This window comes from Uranotaenia lowii, chromosome 1 (genome assembly GCF_029784155.1).
Source record: "Uranotaenia lowii strain MFRU-FL chromosome 1, ASM2978415v1, whole genome shotgun sequence".
NCBI classification, from domain to species: Eukaryota; Metazoa; Arthropoda; class Insecta; order Diptera; family Culicidae; genus Uranotaenia; species Uranotaenia lowii.
In genome coordinates, this window is record NC_073691.1 from 51489229 (window position 1) to 51508509 (window position 19281).

Consider the following 19281-nt stretch of genomic DNA (forward strand, 5'->3'; position numbering starts at 1 on the left):
TTCAAAAGAAATTCGGCATTCTTGAGTGTCAGTTTTAACTTTCTTATTTTTCTTTTAGATCATAAAATCCGTCGAAGAATCTCGGCGAACGATCGTGGTACTGTCCAGCAATTTCCTGGAATCTGAATGGGGGAAAATGGAGTTCCGGACGGCCCATATCAACTCGATGAAGGAGAAGCGGGTCCGAGTGATCGTGATCATCTATGACGAAATTGGAGACATCGAATCGCTAGAACCAGAGCTCAAAGCCTATCTGAAGATGAACACCTACGTCAAGTGGGGCGATCCGTGGTTCTGGGATAAACTCCGATATGCCATGCCCCATCCGCCGACCGTAAAGGGAATCAAGGGTAAAGGCCTGATCAAGAATCACATCAAAAGTTCAGTCGATGACAAGCTGGAGCTGATCAAGCCGGTCCCAGTTACCCCACCTCCACAAACGACCCCTCCGGCAGAAATGAATGGTCATGCCCGCTCACCGTTTACCATCACCAATGGGAAAACCATGAACGGCAACGGATACCACGTAAATGGACATCTAGTCAACGGGTTCACCAATGGTCACGTCAACGGAGCCTTCATGATCAACAGCAACGCCAAGCAGAGTGACGTATAGTTGAGAGCCTCGATGTCGTCCATTTTCTAGGAACGACCTACCCATCAACAATGGTAGTAGCGATAACCAAACCCCGAAAAATACGACCAGACTGAGTGTGAGATTAGCGATGAAATTGGTTCAATGGAAAAAACATACCTACACAACAATCAACTGATCGCTAAAGGTTTCCATAACGAGAAACATACAAATTTAATAGAGAGTGAAGCCGAACCTAGGACCTACAAATGCAAACAACCAATTGAAATGTGATAAAACTGTAGAAGCAAACTTCGAGAATCTCAGTTCCCGCAAGTCAGTTTCCAAACTAAAAAAAAGAAAAATATATCAAAGAAAACCCCGTTCATAGCAGAACTAATTTTAAGCCAGCTTAGCGAAGTTTCAGGCCCCGAAAAGTCGATTCATCTTCACTTTGGTGAAAAAGATTTAACAGAAACAAGTTACAACTGACACATAAAAAAAAGTATAGAGCTTTTTGAAGATGAAACAAACAAACACATACCAAGGAGAAAACACAAACGAGCCTTTTGTACATAAAGACTTATTTATTAATCTTTTTTTTATACAAAGTAAAAACCAATGCGTGATGAAACTGAAAGAAAGAGAGCAAATGCGAATGCGAGCGAGAAAGAGTCCTCTATTTTATAGCGAATTTGTACCGACCGTCGAGAATTTAGTATTCGATTAGAAGTTTTTTTTTTCCTTTCCTATTGTTTTTGATTTGTGCAAACATACTCGTCAAAGTATATATACATAAAATTATATAAAAGTTAGGGTAAGTTTATAGGAAATAGAAATAAAAGCAGCGGCAATGATTGAACTAAAGAATAGCGTCGATAAAAAAACGAAAAAAAAAACAAGAGAGAAAATTTGTTGACAAAGAATCGTTTTACTTTAGAAAAAAAACTATTATTCTATAGAAACCTGGAAATCTCTGTAAAGAATGTCATCCCATCCTGTTAATTTTACGAACGATACTTTAAAATGAATCGCGTGCGTTTCAGAGCAGCAAAAAAAAGTGAAAGAGAAAAAAAATCATACTTTGTTAGTTACGCGACACTAGAACACTAATAATCGTGTAAATTCATTTGAATTTGAAAATAAAGATCTGCAATTGTACACAGAAATCTGGTCTCAATTAAGAAATATCCGAACCTGTATCCGAAACCGAGTACGAATGCACCAAAGTAAGAAATAAAAATAAAAATAATTTTTATCAGTTTTCAAATATTTATTGACAATATTTCAAAGGGTAATGGAAGCTTTGTTTTATTTTTATCAAATTATGTATGCTGTAATGAGATTTGTGCCAATTTATAAAATTTTTCAAGGAAACTTTCTGCTGAACAACTTTGTCCAAGACTGCTACTTCTTATCTTATTAGGCAAAAAAGTTATTAGCTGCTGAAAAGGGGCATGTCTTTTAGCATTGAAAATCAATCAATCCAACTGACATCACTGCTTGTGCCCAGCGAGGTATTGCATTACTACTTTCCAAGGAATACTTCGATAGCCACAAGCAGTGATGTCAGTTGAAAGGATTGGTTTTCAATGCCAAAAGACATACCCCTTTTCAGCAGCTAATAACTTTTTAGTCTGATAAGGTACGAAGTTTTTCAAGTGGACTCTGTTTATATATGTAGACTTTGCAAAAGCGTTTGACTGTGTACTTGCTGGATTAGCTAGGTTTCCCTGATAGGGGACATGAATGGATTGAGTCATACCTCACGGACCGGCATGCCTTCGCGAAAATAAACTCGCGCTCAAGAACGTTTGCCATTCCATCTGAAGCTCCTGAAGGGAGTCACCTTGGACCACTTCTTTTCATAATCTTTGTAAACGACCTGTGCGCAACTCTTTGATCCGACTTTCATCTGAAGATTTTTAGAAAGATTCACAGCACTATGTAGACTGTCTCGCCCTGCAAGCTGATATCGCTACATTAGAGAACGGGTGCTAGATGAACGGAATCCAGGCAAATGGAAAAAAAGTGCAAAGACATGAATTTTACCCGATCAAGAGAAATTTAATAAAACGTGGCAAAGGGATTTGCAACACTCGAGTTTCTTCGCCGAAACACAAGGGATTTTGACGACACCAAGCGTGAAGACACTCGGCAACCCGAGTCTCTGGTGGACGACGGAAATCGCGGACATGCTTACTAGCTGCCTTCGGGCTAGGCGAGGACCCAGTCAGAGAGGGAGGAGCGAAGAATGCCCAAGGCAAGTGCGAAGTCTGCCCTCTGCAGGTCAATTAAGGCGAGCAAAAAGGCACGTTTCAGGCAACTCTGTGAGAACGCCAACGACAACCCCTGGTATGACGCTTACAGGATTCTCATGATCGAGACGCGGAACGGGGTGTGCCGCAAAAAACAAACTGGGCGAAATCTGCAACGAGCTGTTCCCATAGCACGAGAAAGTCACATGGCCGAGGGTCACATATGACTGGGATACGCGTGAGCATGAGCAGATTTCACTGGAGTAACTGCGGGACATTTCTAAATCCCTCCAGTTGAACAAAGCTCCGGGTCCGGATAACATCCCTAAGCAGTGAAGGCCGCGCTCATGGAACACCCTGAAATGTTCCGGTCATCACTACAATAGTATGTAAATAGAGGGTCTTCCCAGATGTGTGGAAGCGGCAGCGATTGTTGCTCCTGCCAAAACCGGAAAAGCCATCAGGTGATCCATCAGCATGTCGCCCGATATGTCTCCTGGATACTGCCAGCATGGTGCTAGAGAAGGTGGTCCAGAGCAGGATACAGCTCTACATCGAAGGTGCGAACGGCCTATCCCTTCGTTACTTCCGCAGACGCCAACTACAGTATATGAGCGAAGGATTGAGAACAGTGAGCGTGAGTGAAACTTGTGGAATTCGCTGACGACGTAGTTATCCAGACATCGGACCATCAAACGAGGAGGTCCAGCTACTCGTTATAGTAGCCTTGTAGAGTACCCGGGGGTTATAATCGACGATCGGCTGAGTTTTACGTCGACTACGCCTGTAAAAGAGCGGAAATGGCGACGGAAGCCCTCTCGTGGGTCATGCCCATCTCGGTCTCTTCTGCCACGAGCACAGGCACATGCTCAATGTGCGGAACCATACCAGAGAGGCCTCGATGTCAAACTGGCAGCACCAGTGTAGGACAGCTTGGAACGCGCCCGATGGTCCCATCGCTTGATCCCTAATGTCGGATTTCGGATGGATCGGAAACATGGAGAGGTGGATTTCTGCATGACACAGTTCTTGACTGGTCACGGATGCTTCATGCAGTGCTACTATCGGTTTGGAAATGAAGCCTCATCATACTACCTAACCTACGGTGACACAGTAGAGACAACAGAGCACGTAGTGGTCAATTGTCCGAGGTTTGAAGGGGTACGCATTAACATGCTTGCCGCCTGTGAACCCGACACGAGGTAAAGATGCCAATACTTGGCGCGTGGTCAGCGATGGGTTCACCCGGATCATGACTGCCCGCAGAGCACTTGGAACCAGCACAAGTCCGCGACCGGGGTAGGGTGATCCCTTCGCCGGGGAGCATCTGAGTAGAGTGCGCTCGAAACTAGCAATAATGCATACGAAGATAAGACTTTGCCTTCTGCGTATGCCGAGCTGCTTGGTAAGTCGCGTGCGTGTGAAGGATATCTTTACCGTTCTGTCGCGGAGTATCCGAGTAGAACGCGCCCTCTGTGACGGAGGCTTGACTTGACTTGACCTTCTCCGCAGTCGAACTCGTAGGGGGAAGATTATTCACGCCGCGGTTTACTCTTAGGTAGAGTGGTCTCACTTCGCTGTCGGGTGAGTCACTCGAGTCGGTGAAGGATGACGTCTTCGTCGGGAATCATCCGAGAAGTTTCGTTAAGCCCCGGACGTGTGCTGTGACAGGCGCGTGTCCAGGAAAAGCTGCCCTCGATTGGCACACGTACGAGCAAAGAGGAAAGGGCCTTGAGCCAAACCAAGCGGAGCCAAGACTTTTTTTTTTTTTTTATTCTTAACTTAGCGTTTATTAAGGCATTTAACTTATGATAAAAGTATTACAAGACTTCAAGTCGTTAGAGGAGAGGTCATTGGTCTGTAGCAGTAGTCTCGAACAGAGGCGGAGCGCACGATAGTCGTGGTTACCAAGCGAGTCTCGAGTTACGAGTGAAGGTCGGACCTCAAATCTTCAGAGGAGAGGTCCTTAGTCTTAAATCGTAACAAGGGGAAGGGTATATAGGCTGAAATAGTACGTATAAACGAGTATTGCCAAGTATGGTCTTCCATTATCGGGTATAGCCTTCGTTGCAGGTCCGAATGGGAATTGTGACCAGAGGCCCCAGGTGGACTTTATGGCGTAGGGGTACACGCTCTTTTTTTAAAACTCAAAATTAAGTAGTTTTGGTTCAAAACAGCACTTCAGTGGCATCCCTCAACTTTGAGTTTGTCTGGGCAATAGCAAAACTAAGTTATGATAGGCATACTCAATACTAAGTTCGGCTGTCGAACTCGAATTTGCCCTTTTTTCCGAGGGTAGCTGATTTTCAGGGAATTAAAGGATGATTAAAATTTGTTGTTGTACCCGGATGTTGCTGTTCCGGTACATTGCATTGCAATTACAGAGCGGTGGAAAGTTTTGACACTCCCGGTCAAAGAAAACTTCCGGATGTTACTTCCTACGGAAAGTAAACAACATCCGAAAGTTTCCGGACATTCCAAGCCGTTCACCGTATGGTAAAAATGACGGACAGAATTTTACGCTGACACGGTGAACATGCATTCCTTCATAGTCTTCCGGTAATTGTTCCGGAACGACAAAATTTTGCGACGTGTTCGTTGGTTGATGTTTCGGTTCGAACTGAACTCGCTAAGTGTTTTCAGTCCAACAAAGAGAGTTCAATTTTTAGTTCATATGGTTGAACTCAGCTTTGCTCCCCCGCCGAAGGAAAAAAAGGGATCAATTTTGAGTTCGCAGTTCGAACTCCGTTTTGAACCATCGCAAGGAGAAAAAAGGGTACTTAACTTTAAGTTCATAGAATCGAACTATGTTTTGAACCTCGGTCGTACTTAATTTTGAGTTAAAATAAAAGAGCGTGTACATAGTATCTAGAGTCGATCAATTGCACCCATGGACCCAGGGTAGCATACTGGGAAGACTCGGTGGCTCGCCGTGCCTTGGAATGCAATCCGTAAAAAGGATTTACCACCTGAGTGACCAACTAATTCAAAAAAGTGTGAATATCTCAGTTATTTTTGGAACAATGTTAACAAAAAGTATTTCAAAATAAGGCTAAGAGTCAGTCTTAACATATTTCAAAATTTAGGACAAAAATTGGTTGAACTATGTAAAAGCTACAACCGAAAAGTACAGAAATTTATGTTCCTCAACCCCTGTGGCTAAGCAATTTAACAAATAAATATGTTTCCATAATTATACATTTTTCGTAGAATAAAAGTTGTATGTAATCATAGAACAAAGCTTCTATGTATTTTGCTGCGAAAGAGGGTTCGAAATTTATACTGAAAACAAACCACTGCACTGTGGTCCAAAAGGGCTAAAAGTGGAACTTTTTTCATAGCGCCTCTGTCTTTTATCATATCTCTTAAGTGCCTTCAGAACATTTGCTTCTTCAAACATGCTCTATAACTTGAAAGCATCAAAAGTTAGTCAAAGTTCACTATAAAAAAATTGAAAATTCTAACTTTTTTATTTCAATAGATAGAGCTTTACTTTACAGTACAAAGTTGTAGAATACGTAAAAATATGAAACTTTGTTGAACACACCAAAACTCTATCTCTTTTCAGAGCAGAGTTATAAAGGTTTTAGTATGAAAGTTATTTAAAAGTTAGTTAAACTTAACTATAGTTATATAAAGATTTACACGAATAAAATGTTCTAAACATTTGTTGGGACATTCAAATCACACGTTTTGCACAAGATTTCAACATTCTACGACCTTTCCTAGCCAACTTATTGCAATTTTAAGTTTTATTTTTACTCAACTTCACGAGCGTTTATTGCAAAAACATGCAAGTGAACTTTTAAAACTAATTCTTAACTTAAAAAAAACTTTTAAAACTTAACACTTAAAACATATGAAAAAAGTAGCAGTCCTTCAGGTTGTTTGTTCTCTTTGCTTATTGTCAAATTATGTTTCACAGCATAGTTGAAGAAAAAAACAGATGGTTGTAGAACGAATTGTTCATCAAACAAGTGAAGCTAGAAGCTGAGGAGAGTTGAAGAAATTTGGTAAACAAATAAATTAACTTAATTAACCTAACTTTATTGAAAGAATAAAAACGGAAAAGGTTTCAGCATGAATCAATCGTTAACTTAAAAAAAACTTATTTCGTTGAAAGGCGGTCCAAAATAGGTCCCGGCGTGGCCCAAAATAGAAACATGGTGGTCCAAAATACCGACCAGAGTTGTTATCGAAAAAAACTAGTTTTTAAGCTTAAATCTAGTTGAAATGCAACAAACAACGAGAAAAAAAATCCCTGATCTATGAAATGAATGTATAAAGGAGTCAAAAGTAATAATATACACTTTTTAACACAATTTTTTATTTCAGGAATTTGCAAGCATTCCCAAAGCGGTCCTAAATTTGTGCGTTACCCTAATTGAACCTAAAGCAGTATCGTCCCCTACAAACTCTTGCTCTCGATGCATTCTTCGATTGTCCACAAACCTAACACATTCACTTATCTTTAAGCTACTGTTTACGGAACATTTGTAAGTTATCGACGATCAGTGCACGTGTCACATGCGTATGAATAGTACAATTGTTTCGTTGTTATATCCACAAAAATGTAAACAGAAAACTAGTTCGAACTGAAGAAAATCGCATTGCTCATGATTAGCTTCATAATCATGATGAGAAAAAAAACATCGCCAAACGACGTTTGTTGTTATAAATAAATAAGAACACGTCCAAAACAATCTAGATCGCAGTTCTGTTTGTAACTCACTTTCAATTTTCTCTTCCTCCGATAAATGAGAACGAATGTTGTTGAAAAATCATCCATCAACATGCGGTTGATAAACTTTCGAACAACTTGGCAAGCAATGGAACTCGCAGATTTTCGTCCGCAAACAGTTGCCCGCAATTGTATTTGTTCGATCACTTCCAAAGGTTTATCAACGCCAAAACCTTTTCCCGGCAAAGAAATAGATGAGAAGACGGCCACGATGCGCTCGAGGATATTCCCGCTTTTGGCGGAATAAACCACCACAAGGCGCTTATCAGTTCACGCACCATTCCGTTTCGACAGTCCGTGCTAAAACGTGTCGAATCTTCGAATGGTTATTTTAAGGCCGGTGACAAACTGCCGAGAGGCCGCCGGTTCCAAAAATAAGCAAGCGTACCCGCCGCAAGCAAGCTTCAACTTAAAATAGTCATATGTTATCAACTCGTCTCGTACTAAGTATGCAGTTGAGGCGCGTTCCCCGGTTGAACACTCGTAAAAGAACACATTTAAGAGGGAATCTCCCCAAGATCTGGAGAAGAAATGAGCACTGACCGAGTGCTGGAAAAGGCTATAAAAACAACCGGTTCCAATCGAACGTTTCGCTTTGCGTTTGCGTTAGTACGCCTCGAGTGGCGAATCAATCCGGTCGCGTGCGCCCTTTTCTTTAAGTTTTATGTAAACTATAAGTAAAGTTTTGACACTTGTTTCTTTAATTTGACTCAATTAAGGTTCCCATAAGTTGCGGGAACCGTGTGGAATCACTTAATATTGTAAAATATTGTTCAGCTAACAGTGAATGGTGAGTGATTTCAGAGAAATATGTAAATCATGAGATTGATTGACCTATCGTTCATCGACTAGTGTTTGAGAGTGTGGCAAAACAAAATTTCCCAACATAAGGTCTGTTCAATGAATTGAGAAGGAAACTTACAGATACAATCAAGTGCCATTGGTAGATATTGAGCAGACGTGTACTTGTAAAAGTAAAAGACGCGTTGGAAAATCGTAAATAAATGCTGCGGTTCTGCGATTATTATAATTTTATTCTACAACTCGACGCGTGTCCAGTTTGATGCCAGTATGATGACGATATGAGTAATTCCGTTAGTTTAGTTGACACTCTTGTTGATGACGAATCAACTGGATTGCACTTGTTTTTCGTTCTTCAGACGTAAACAGTTAAGCGTAAAAACTCGTCCACACTCGGCAACTTGAACTATGATTTCGGTTGTTGGTTTATGTTTAGATTTTGAACTAGACGAAGAGATGCATGTCACAAGTATGGGAGACTTTCAGCAACCAAAGTGTAAACATAAACAAGTCTCATCAACCCAAATCACAGTTCAAATTGCCGAGTATGGACGAGGCTTAACAGTTCCCTTTTTCCTGATAAACCGAATAATTTAACGTCGATTGTTTTCTATTAATCGCAGGCAGACTACAGACAACCAAGTTCTACAATTGATCCCCTCAAGAGAATCCGCGTCGAAGGAAGAGTACAGATTTACTCACTAGTGATCCACAGCTGTGAGACAGTTCGTTTGCGAAAACGAAAACAAATGAGCGTACGTCGAGAAGTTCAGCTCCAAAGAGCAATTTTCGCCGTAATCAGAAGAGAGTGAGTATTGGTTTCCACTTTACCTTACTCATGGGAAACTCCTCCTTCAAGATAGTTTTTCTGACAAAAAAAAGAGTAGTTTTTAATTTGAATTTAGTCGGATTTTAAAAAATCCAGTACAACTAAATGAAATGACAAGTTTACCATGGCTGTTAGCGTTGATTGCGCATACTTGGGCTGAACTCTTACCGCAAAATGTAACTTTCGCACCCGAAAGTGCCGAACCTACGACAAACGTTGAAGTGATAAGTCAACGATTTACCTGTCCAGAGACGGAATCTTTCAGGAAAATCTACGACTGTTGGACCAAAGCTGGCATCTACGAGATCCACTCTACGGCATTTGCAATTAAAATCAACCCGAAAGAGTACGCTCAAATAGAGTGCTTCGACAACCATGAGTTTAAAGACTTGCCTAGGTTTAATCTAAGTAACATAAGTCAAATCAAAATCAGCCGCTGTCAACTGCCCCAGAATGAATCAATTCTACAGCACATCGCTTTCCTTGGAGTAACGAACATCACAACGTTCTGGTACTATAGTCCCGGGAAAGATTTCGCAGTTCCACTGGTTCGGCAACACTTCCACGGAATGAGTGACCTGCGAATACTCACTCTCACGTCTGGAATCAAACAGTTAGAGAGCGACGTATTCTCCGGCTTATCTTCTCTCAAGCTGTTGAGGCTGCGCAACAATAACATCGAAACGCTCCACAGCGAGTTCACTGACCTCTCAAATCTGGTTGTACTAGACCTTTCCATCAACCAAATTAAGGAACTCGAACCGGGTCTTTTGAAAAACCAACGGAATCTCCGGCATATTAACCTTTTCCGGAACCAGCTCAACAACATCACCAAAGAATCTTTCCGGGGAGCGGAAGCTCTCGAGGAGCTGGACCTCTCATACAACGCCCTAGAATTCCTAGAACCGGACGTCTTCTCACTACTACCAAACCTCACCGAACTGAATATCACGTTAAATAAATTTTCCGATCTGCCCAAAAATCTGCTGTCCAAAAATCGCAAACTCGAAGACTTTCGTCTCAGTCGCAATCAAGGCCCACTAACGGAGTTACCAGATTACTTACTTGCTAATCTACCGCAACTGCACACCATAATCCTCAGTCGGTGCAACTTTATCAGCCTCCCGGAGACACTGCTCCAGGGGTCATTTGGCATCAAACTGCTAGACGTCAGCTACAATCGTCTCACCACTCTACCCGAGCATTTGCTGCGCGATCAGCAACAGCTTACAGAGCTAGATGTGTCGTTCAACGAGCTGGACCAGCTTCCCGAACAACTACTGGAAAACACTATTAAACTGATTAAGCTTCAACTGTCTCACAATCGACTCAACAATCTTACCGAGTAAGTATGATCTTTCCAATTTAATTTTAAGTTCAATGACCTTGAGCCTTGTATTTCTCCAACCCAGTCAGGTGTTTCAAACACTGGAAAACCTACAGGAGCTGTACCTAAACGACAACAATCTACACTACATCGATCGAAGAGCATTCGATCGAACCAATGCCCTGATCCATTTGTACCTGCAGAACAACTTCCTCTCCTTCCACAAGTTCAGCTTTGTCCAGCAGGAGCAGGACATCGGCGACAGCGACGGAACTCCATTCCAAAGTCTCAACAACCTAAAGGTGTTGAATCTACGCAACAACAGCATCGCCGCCATTTTGCGAGACTGGGCCGTTAATGCGCTTAACCTTGAAGAGCTTGATCTCAGCTACAACAACATCTCCACAATCACATTTTCTAGTTTGCTGTTCGCATCCTCAAAGATTCGGATCAACTTATCCCATAACCTAATTTCCCGAATCGATTTGCGGGACATGGAAGACATCGTTGAAAACCAGCCACCGAAATTCGTCAGCCACGCCGATTTGTTGCTGAACGATAACCCATTGAACTGTGACTGTGTGCTGCTACAGTTGGTACAATATTTGCATCGGCTGATGAAGCAGCGTGTTTACAAAACCATAACATTCAACGCTGATAACTTACGCTGTGCCGAACCGAAGCAATTTGAAAACAGACTAGTTAGCAGCTTACACTTGGAGGATCTCCTCTGCGATCAACCGGAAGGGTGTCCAGACAAATGTCGCTGCACCAGGCGCCCATTCGATAAGGCTCTTATCATCGATTGCACCAAACAAGGCCTAAACGAAATCCCTCCACTACCGCTACCCAGCGATTTATCTTTGGAGTACATCGAACTGCACATGGAATACAACAACATAACGGAGCTGCCGACCCAGGAACTGACCGGATATTCCAGCGTCGAAAAACTGTTCCTGCAGAACAACTCACTGGCTCAGCTAGCCGCAGAAAACTTACCGATCAAACTACGAATTCTGGATGTCTCCAACAATAGGCTGGTGGCCTTGAACCAATCGGTCATCGAAACACTCAATAACAGCAAATTTTTGGAAAACACTCGAATGGCTGGAAATCGCTGGCAGTGCGAATGCACCAATTCCAAGTTTGTAAACTTCATCCAGCGGAATCAACAGCGTATTGGAGATATTATCTACTTGACGTGCGAGGGAGGTGAAGCTTTGACGGGGATCACCATTAGTGACCTGTGTAACCGAGATTTCGCCGCAATTCTTGGGTGGACTATTTCGTTGGCGGTATTTTTTGTGCTCGTTGCCATATTTACCATTTTGTACTACCGCTACAACATGGAGATCAAGGTTTGGTTGTTCAAGAACGGTCTGTTCCTATGGCTGGTCACCGAGGAAGAACTGGACAAGGATAAACTGTACGACGCATTCATCTCCTACTCGCATAAGGATGAAGATTTCATCACCGAACAGCTGGTGCCCACGCTGGAGAAAGAGCCGATGAACTTCAAGACCTGTCTACACATCCGTGATTGGACCGCTGGGGAGATGATCAGTACACAGGTTAGTTCAAGAGAAATCCGCTTATCTCAATACACTAACTTATCTTTTTTTTTTCAGATCATCAAATCCGTCGAAGAATCCCGGCGAACAATCGTGGTACTGTCCAGCAATTTCCTGGAGTCCGAATGGGGCAAAATGGAGTTCCGAACGGCCCATATCAACTCGATGAAGGAGAAGCGGGTCCGAGTGATCGTGATCATCTACGGGGACATTGGAGACGTCGACTTGCTGGAGCCGGAACTGAAGGCGTACCTCAAGATGAACACCTACGTCAAGTGGGGCGATCCGTGGTTCTGGGACAAGCTCCGATACGCCATGCCCCATCCACCGACCGTAAAGGGTTTAAAGTCGAAGAAAGGTACCATTTTGGATGCCGCAAAAAGTTTCGAGGACATTAACTTGTCTGAATATCCCTGAGTGTGATGCCTTACTTAAGTAACCTCGATGAATGGTTTAGGCCTGTATGACCCAAAACGTACCTGCACGATACATTATCTCAGGGATGCTCATAGCTCGATATGATAACCTCTGTAATTTCTCATTTTAGGATTTTAGAAACAAAAAGTCACTCAAACGTTTTAAAAATAACTTATTTACCTGAAATACATTTTGGGTAAAGCATCGAGACAACCTGACCGATTTTAATCGTTTCTACGGTTTCGTTCAAATAGCTGTTATTCGATGTTTTCAGAAAACATAGATTTACTTAAGGTGGCTTTCTGAAATTGAGCGGAACATCAACTTCTATCGTTTCAAATGCTTAATTTGTCAACTTCTGGTTTTCTTAAGGGGGGGGGGGGGGGGGTAGGGTCTAACACTTTCAAAAAATCGATTTTTTTATTTTTTTATTTTCTTATTGTAAAACATTTCAAGAATGTTGTGTCAAATTTTCAAGTGAATTGAAGCAAAACTGTAGAAGTTATAGGCCTTTATCTCCTCCTATCTAATACTGCAAGAAAGCAAGAGCAGAAACTTCAAACGCGTTTTTCTCGAAAGCACATTTTTAAAGTCCGTGGACATCGTCGTTTGAAAACTACTTATCCGATTCTTTTCAAATTTGGAACATATTTTCTACATATAAAATACCAGACCCATACGTTTTTCTTTTTTGATTTTTTTACTTTGGGGAGATTTTACAGGTGAAAATGGCGGTTTTTTAAGTGAAAAATCGTAGTTTTTACTTCAAACAGCCACAAAAATTTCATAAAAATATTTTTAAGTTAAATAAAAACGTTGGGGTCCAGAAAAACATCTATTAAAAATATTTTGCTCTGATTTTTTGACTTCAGATGATTCTGTGCTGAGATACAGTGTCCACCGCAAATCCTGTTTTCTAAAAGGCATCCTCGAAAGTGCTCCGTCACCGGCTCATTTTTCTATATTTTTCTACGAAAAAATTACTAAATGTTCTTTTAACAACGCTTTGTATAATGCAAAAAATTTGAATACATTTGTTTGAACGATAGCTCTAGAAAAAAATCGTGAAAATGGTGTTTTTTTATACCCGTTAGACCCTACCCCCCCCCCCCCCTTAAGTCACCCGAATCAGATTCATTCATATTTTTCAACCAACTGATAGCAAACTTTGTTTACGAAAAACGGTTCAGCGTATAGTCAAAACAATAACAATTTTTTGCACGCAATAAATAGAAGAAAAAAAACTGCTGATAAAATTGCCGAGCCGCAGAGAACAATCTCGTTTAAAGTTTTAACTCCTTAAATAAGTGCCATATGTTACAAAAAGTAGTGTTGATAAAAGATTGTTTTTAAGCTTCTATGATTAAGGCTAATGATTGTTAGTGCCAGTTAATTGTCCAAAACCGAAAATGTAAAAATACTTTTAATAAAAATCATGCGCCTGTTCGTCAAAGCTGAGAGCTCAATTTGAACGAAATTTCCAAGGATGAAAAAAAGAAGTACAGTCCAAATTCTTCAAGTTTTTTGCATACAGTCCAAACTATTCAGGTTTTTTTTTTTGCATATCCGTACGTAGTGCCAGTCATTTTTGCGAACTTTTGACAGCACTTTCTCAACTTTCGGTGCCTTTTCAACTTCGAAGTTAGCTTTAAAGATAAATCACATCATCATCAACCTAATAATAATCATGATTTTCTAAGGGCCTTGGAATATACTGACTGACCAAAAAAAAATTTTAAGCTGCCATGTTCGCTGAGTTTGGCATTCCTCCAGCAGTAACATATTGGGGCTGATTAACACATTCGTGCGAAATTCCAGTTCACATTTGTTCATCCAAGCTGGATGTTTACTCTTTTGTATAAAGGTAATTTTCTGCAAAACTCCAAGTGAAGAATGATCCGTTTTAGCTGAAGGCAAGTTTGGAATCTTAATAGTCTCACCAGGAAGCCATAGGATGATTGAAGAAAAATAATTTGTACTTCTGTCTCTTGTAATTAAGTCTACAATAGTGTATTTTAGCTTTCAGAATATTTGTAGTCTATATAAGTTTGACGTAAGAAAAAAATCATTAAAAAAAATTATTCCACTTATTCTGATCTTGTTTTTTTCTCTGTCCTATTTTTCTAATAAGAGCGAATATTGATCAAAGTCCAGTTTTAACAAATAACATAGAACTGAATACCATCATTACTCATTGCTCTTATTTTGTTGACCTCTTACTTGGATGATGAACGCCTTTTATTTCATTCTCTCAATTTCTTTCTTATTCTTTCTACCATTTTCTATCTCTCCCATTTTATCTTCCATTCGCTATTTACCCTTATGTGAACGATGACCAATTTTAGTCAAATAACATTTTTTATAAATGAACCAAAGAATAATAAGAGTAATAAAGAACTAAAAAATGTTCGCTTCCTGCTGCCCATATGTTGACTGCTTATTATCTCTCTCAATTTTTCTCTTCCAATTTTTCTCATTTTCTCTCTAGTTATCTCTCTCAATATCTATCTCATTATCTCACTCAATGTCTCTCTTATAATATCTCTCTTTATCTCTTTTTAATTTTTTCTCCCATTATCTCTCTTTCACTTCATCCCTCATTGTATGTTTGTTTGTTCCTCCCATCTAGAGCAAGGTCCGACCTATTTCTGTGTGGCTAGGTTGTTGGTAATTGGAATGTTGGCCGATAATTTTTTTTCTCTCATTATCTCTCTCAATATCTATCTCTTATTTTTTTCTATATATCATTTTTTCTATCTCTCATTTTTTTCTATGTCTTATTTTCTTTTATTCCTCATTTTTACTATCTCTCATTTTTTTTTCTATCTCTCATTTTTTCTCTATCTCTAATTTTTTTCTATCTCTCATTTTGTTCTATCTCTCATTTTTTGCTATCTCTCATTTTTTTCTATCTCTTATTTTTTGCAATCCCTCATTTTTTTCTATCTTTCATTTTTTTTTTCTATCTCTCAATTTTTTTCTATCTCTCATTTTTTTCTCTACCTTTCATTTTTTCTCTATCTCTCATTTTTTTCTATCTCTCATTTTGTTCTATCTCTCATTTTTTTCTATCTCTCATTTTTTTCTATCTCTCAATTTTTCTATCTCTAATTGCTATCTCTTATTTTTCGCTATCTCTCATTTTTTGCTATCTCTCATTTTTTTTTACCTCTCAATTTTTTCTATCTCACATTTTTTTCTATCTCTCATTTTTTTCTACCTCTCAATTTTTTCTATCTCTTATTTTTTGCTATCTCTCATTTTTGGCTATTTTTCATATTTCTCTCATTTTTCTAGATATCAATTTTTCTATCTCTAATTTTTTTTCTATTCCTAATTTTTTTCTATCTCTCATTTTTTTTTATCGCTCATGTTTTTCTATTTCTCATTTTTCTTCTATCTCTCATTTTTTCTATCTCTTTTTTTCTATTCCCCATTTTTTCTATCTCACATTTTGGTATCTCTAATTTTTCTTTCTCTCATTTTTTTTTCTATATCTCATTTTTTCTATATCTCATTTTGTTTCGATCTCTTATTTTTTTTCGATCTCTCATTTTTTTACTTTCTCTCATTTTTTGCTATCCCTCATTTTTTGCTATTTCTCTTTTTTGGGAATCTCTTATTTTTTTCAATCTCTTTCATTATCTCTTTCTTACTATCTCTCCTCTTATTTTTCTCATTATCTCTCATTCTCATTATGTGTCTCTCTTATTATCCCTTTCATAGTCTATCTCTCATCATCTCTCTCTCTCATTTACTCTCTCTCTCATCATCTCTCTCTATCATTATCTCGCTCTCAGTATATCTCACTTGAAATATCTCTCTCATTGAATATCCCTCTCTTTAAATATCTCTTTTTAATATTTTTTTTTCTTTTTTTTTATTATTTGTCCCTCTCTTTTTCATTCTCCCTCTCATAACACAAAGGAACAGTTTGTTTGTTTTAAGAACTGACTTCGGAAGATTTTGGCGTCCTGAATTCTGGTAATATGGGGTGTGAAAATTTAAAAATCGATCTTTGACTACTGATAAACTGATAAACATGAAAATTAAAAACAGATTTAGAAACTTTTTACTATCCTTCATTCAATTAAGGATTCAGAGCTTCACTATTTTTTTTTGTTTCAGAAACATAGCGCAATTGAAAAAAAAATCTATAATTTTTAGGAATTTGAATAGATAGTATTACAACTATTTCTAACATTATTCAAGAAAGAATTTGAGAATTTGATATTGAAGGTTTTAACTCGTTTCAAAATTTGGTTGGCACAACGATTGGACTTACGCTTTATCAATCAAGTATTCCATAAGCCTGAAATCTACTTTCAAACTTCGTTAAAACTCTCGTATTTTGCAGAATTGCGAAAAATATAAAAAAAGAAAACTTCTATTAATTTTTGATCAGAATTCAAATTACTCGCGGTTTTTGGGAAAGTTGATCATTGCATTAAAACCTTCCTTTTTAAAATCTTTATAATGTTTTACAGCTTTGCCATAAAAGTGCACACATGAATTTTTTAAAGCCTTGTGTTATCTTTCTCATTACCTCTTTCTAATTATCTCTCTCTTATTATCTCTTACTGATTATCTCTCTCATTATCTCTCTCATTATCTTTCTCTCATAATCACTCTCTCATTATCTCTCTCTCATTATCTCTATCATTAACTCTCTCTCATTATCTCTCTCTCATTAACTTTCTCTCATTATCTTACTTTTATTATTATCTCTCATTATTGCTCTCTCTCATAATCTTTCTCTCATCATCTCTTATTATCTCTCTCTCATTATCTCTTTCTCATTATCTCGCTTTCTCTCTCTGATTTTCTTGCTTTCATTATTTCTCATTTATTATCTCTTTCTTTATAATCTCTCTCTTATCATCTCTCTTAATACCTATCTCTAATTTTTTTTTCAATTTCTAATTTTTTTCTATCCCTCTTATTATCTCTAATTATCTCTCCCCTCATCTTTCTCATAATCTCTCTCATTATCTCTTTCTCATTATCTCTCCTCTTATCTCTTTCATTATCTCTCCCGCATTATCTCTCTCTCATTATCTCTCTCATTATCTCTCTCTCATTATCTCTCTCTCATCATCTTTCTTTATATCTCTCTCTTTCATTATCTTTCTTTATCTCTCTCATGATATCTCTCTCCCTCATTATCTCTCTTTCATTATCTCTCTCTCATTAGCTCTCTCTCATTATCTCTCTTTTATTATCTCTCTCATTATCACTCCCTCATTATCTCTCTCTGATTATCCTCTCTGATTATCTCTCTCTCATTATCTCTTTCTTATTATCTCTCCCCTTATCTTTCTCGTTATCTCTTTTTTATTGTCTCTCTCATTGTCTCTCTCTCATTGTCTCTCTCTCTCATTATCTCTTTCTCATTATCTCTACAATATTCAATCTCACTCCTGTGCTCGAAGCCGCAGGTATGAGAACCTGAAATAATACTTCCCTCTTACGTGAATTTTATATCTCACTTGAATTTCGATCAATTTTTACAAAAATAAAATCTAATTGGAGCTTAAAAATGCACTTAACAACGCTGAAACGCTTAGATCGTTTGACTAATGTATGCAAAATACATAAAACATTGTTTAAAAACTTTATTTTAAAAAGTCAATTGATTTAAAAGACATTCTTTATGAAAGAGCCATGCCAATTATTTGTTATGATTGTAACTTCTGTACACCCAAAGAAGAGGGGGCAGAATTTCAATGCCAATCGGGCTAACTATGCGCCAAAATGCGATGAAATGTGCATTGCACCAAAATTATATGATTCGAAAAGCACTACTGGCATACAGACTCAAGCTACACTACATTTAAACGAGACAAGAAAAACATTTTATGGGATTTCCATCCTATTGGCTTATTCATCCCAGAAGCAAGAAAATGAAAAAAAATCCGTCGGATAGTGGGATTCAAACTCACAATTTTCTATCTTCATCTTGCTCATCCGACAGCTTCACCAGTGTACTATTTACCAGAGCCAGATGGGGAACGAGGGGTAATTGTCATAGTCAGTCTACACAGTAAAAGAAAATTACCGAGTTCAGTATTTTTTTTACCGAAATCCTAACATGTGTAAATCGTTAAACTGTTCGGTAATTTTTTCGGTAAAAAATAAACAAACATCGGTAATCGATTTACCGATGTTCGTTTATTTTTTACCGAAAAAATTACCGAACAGTTTAACGATTTACACATGTTAGGATTTTGGTAAAAAAATTACCGAACTCGGTAATTTTCGTTTACTGTGTACCACGCACAGTGTTGGCTTTCTGACGTTTGGCCGGGGGTTTGCCAGTCCTTCATCTTGTGATGGGATAGGGCTGGACATGAAAACGTTTTTTATTTTGTTTCCTTCAGTCATATGTAATGGGATTGCGCAAGGAGGTTATGCCAATGACGTTGAAAAGCTGGGAGCTCATGATTGGAGTAAAGGCTGAATTTTGGGTGTAGCTATCCACCAATCGTCCTGCAGCTTTCACATCATATTGAAATATTTACCAAAATCATTTTTACTGGAATCCAACTTATGTTATGATTTCTTTTTCTGGGTAATCGTTTCGCATACCTTCAGCTTTGAATGACGAATGTCGAAATTTTAAGTCCAAATTTTCTTACTGAACATTGTCTCTCTCATTTTCGTTTCATTTTTACTATACGTTTTTTTATTTCCGCGAAGAGAACGAATGATCAACACAAAAAAATTGTCCTTCGATACCTCCCATTTTTTTCTCTTTTTTCTA

General features: G+C 38.7%; 3 protein-coding genes across 11 annotated transcripts in view; 2 read left to right on the forward strand and 1 right to left on the reverse strand.

The window, feature by feature from the left end:
• Window positions 1-819, forward strand: part of LOC129740582 (protein toll-like) — a 196206-nt gene extending 195387 nt beyond the window's left edge. For all 3 annotated transcript variants that reach the window (XM_055732277.1, XM_055732279.1, XM_055732278.1), the window contains one exon: window positions 59-819. In XM_055732277.1, the coding sequence (XP_055588252.1) occupies window positions 59-616 (558 nt within the window). In that variant the 3' untranslated portion in view covers window positions 617-819. The remainder of the gene's footprint in view (window positions 1-58) is intronic.
• The window catches only part of LOC129740585 (cation-independent mannose-6-phosphate receptor), a 431652-nt gene that overhangs the window by 380155 nt on the left and 32216 nt on the right, over window positions 1-19281 (reverse strand). The gene's annotated exons all lie outside the window — the stretch shown is intronic.
• LOC129740583 (protein toll-like) lies at window positions 8180-12884 on the forward strand. The gene is made up of 4 exons (XM_055732280.1): window positions 8180-8363; window positions 8998-10548; window positions 10616-12101; window positions 12159-12884. Exons 2-4 carry the CDS (start codon window positions 9314-9316, stop codon window positions 12516-12518), a joined length of 3081 nt encoding a protein of 1026 aa, XP_055588255.1. The 5' UTR covers window positions 8180-8363; window positions 8998-9313; the 3' UTR covers window positions 12519-12884.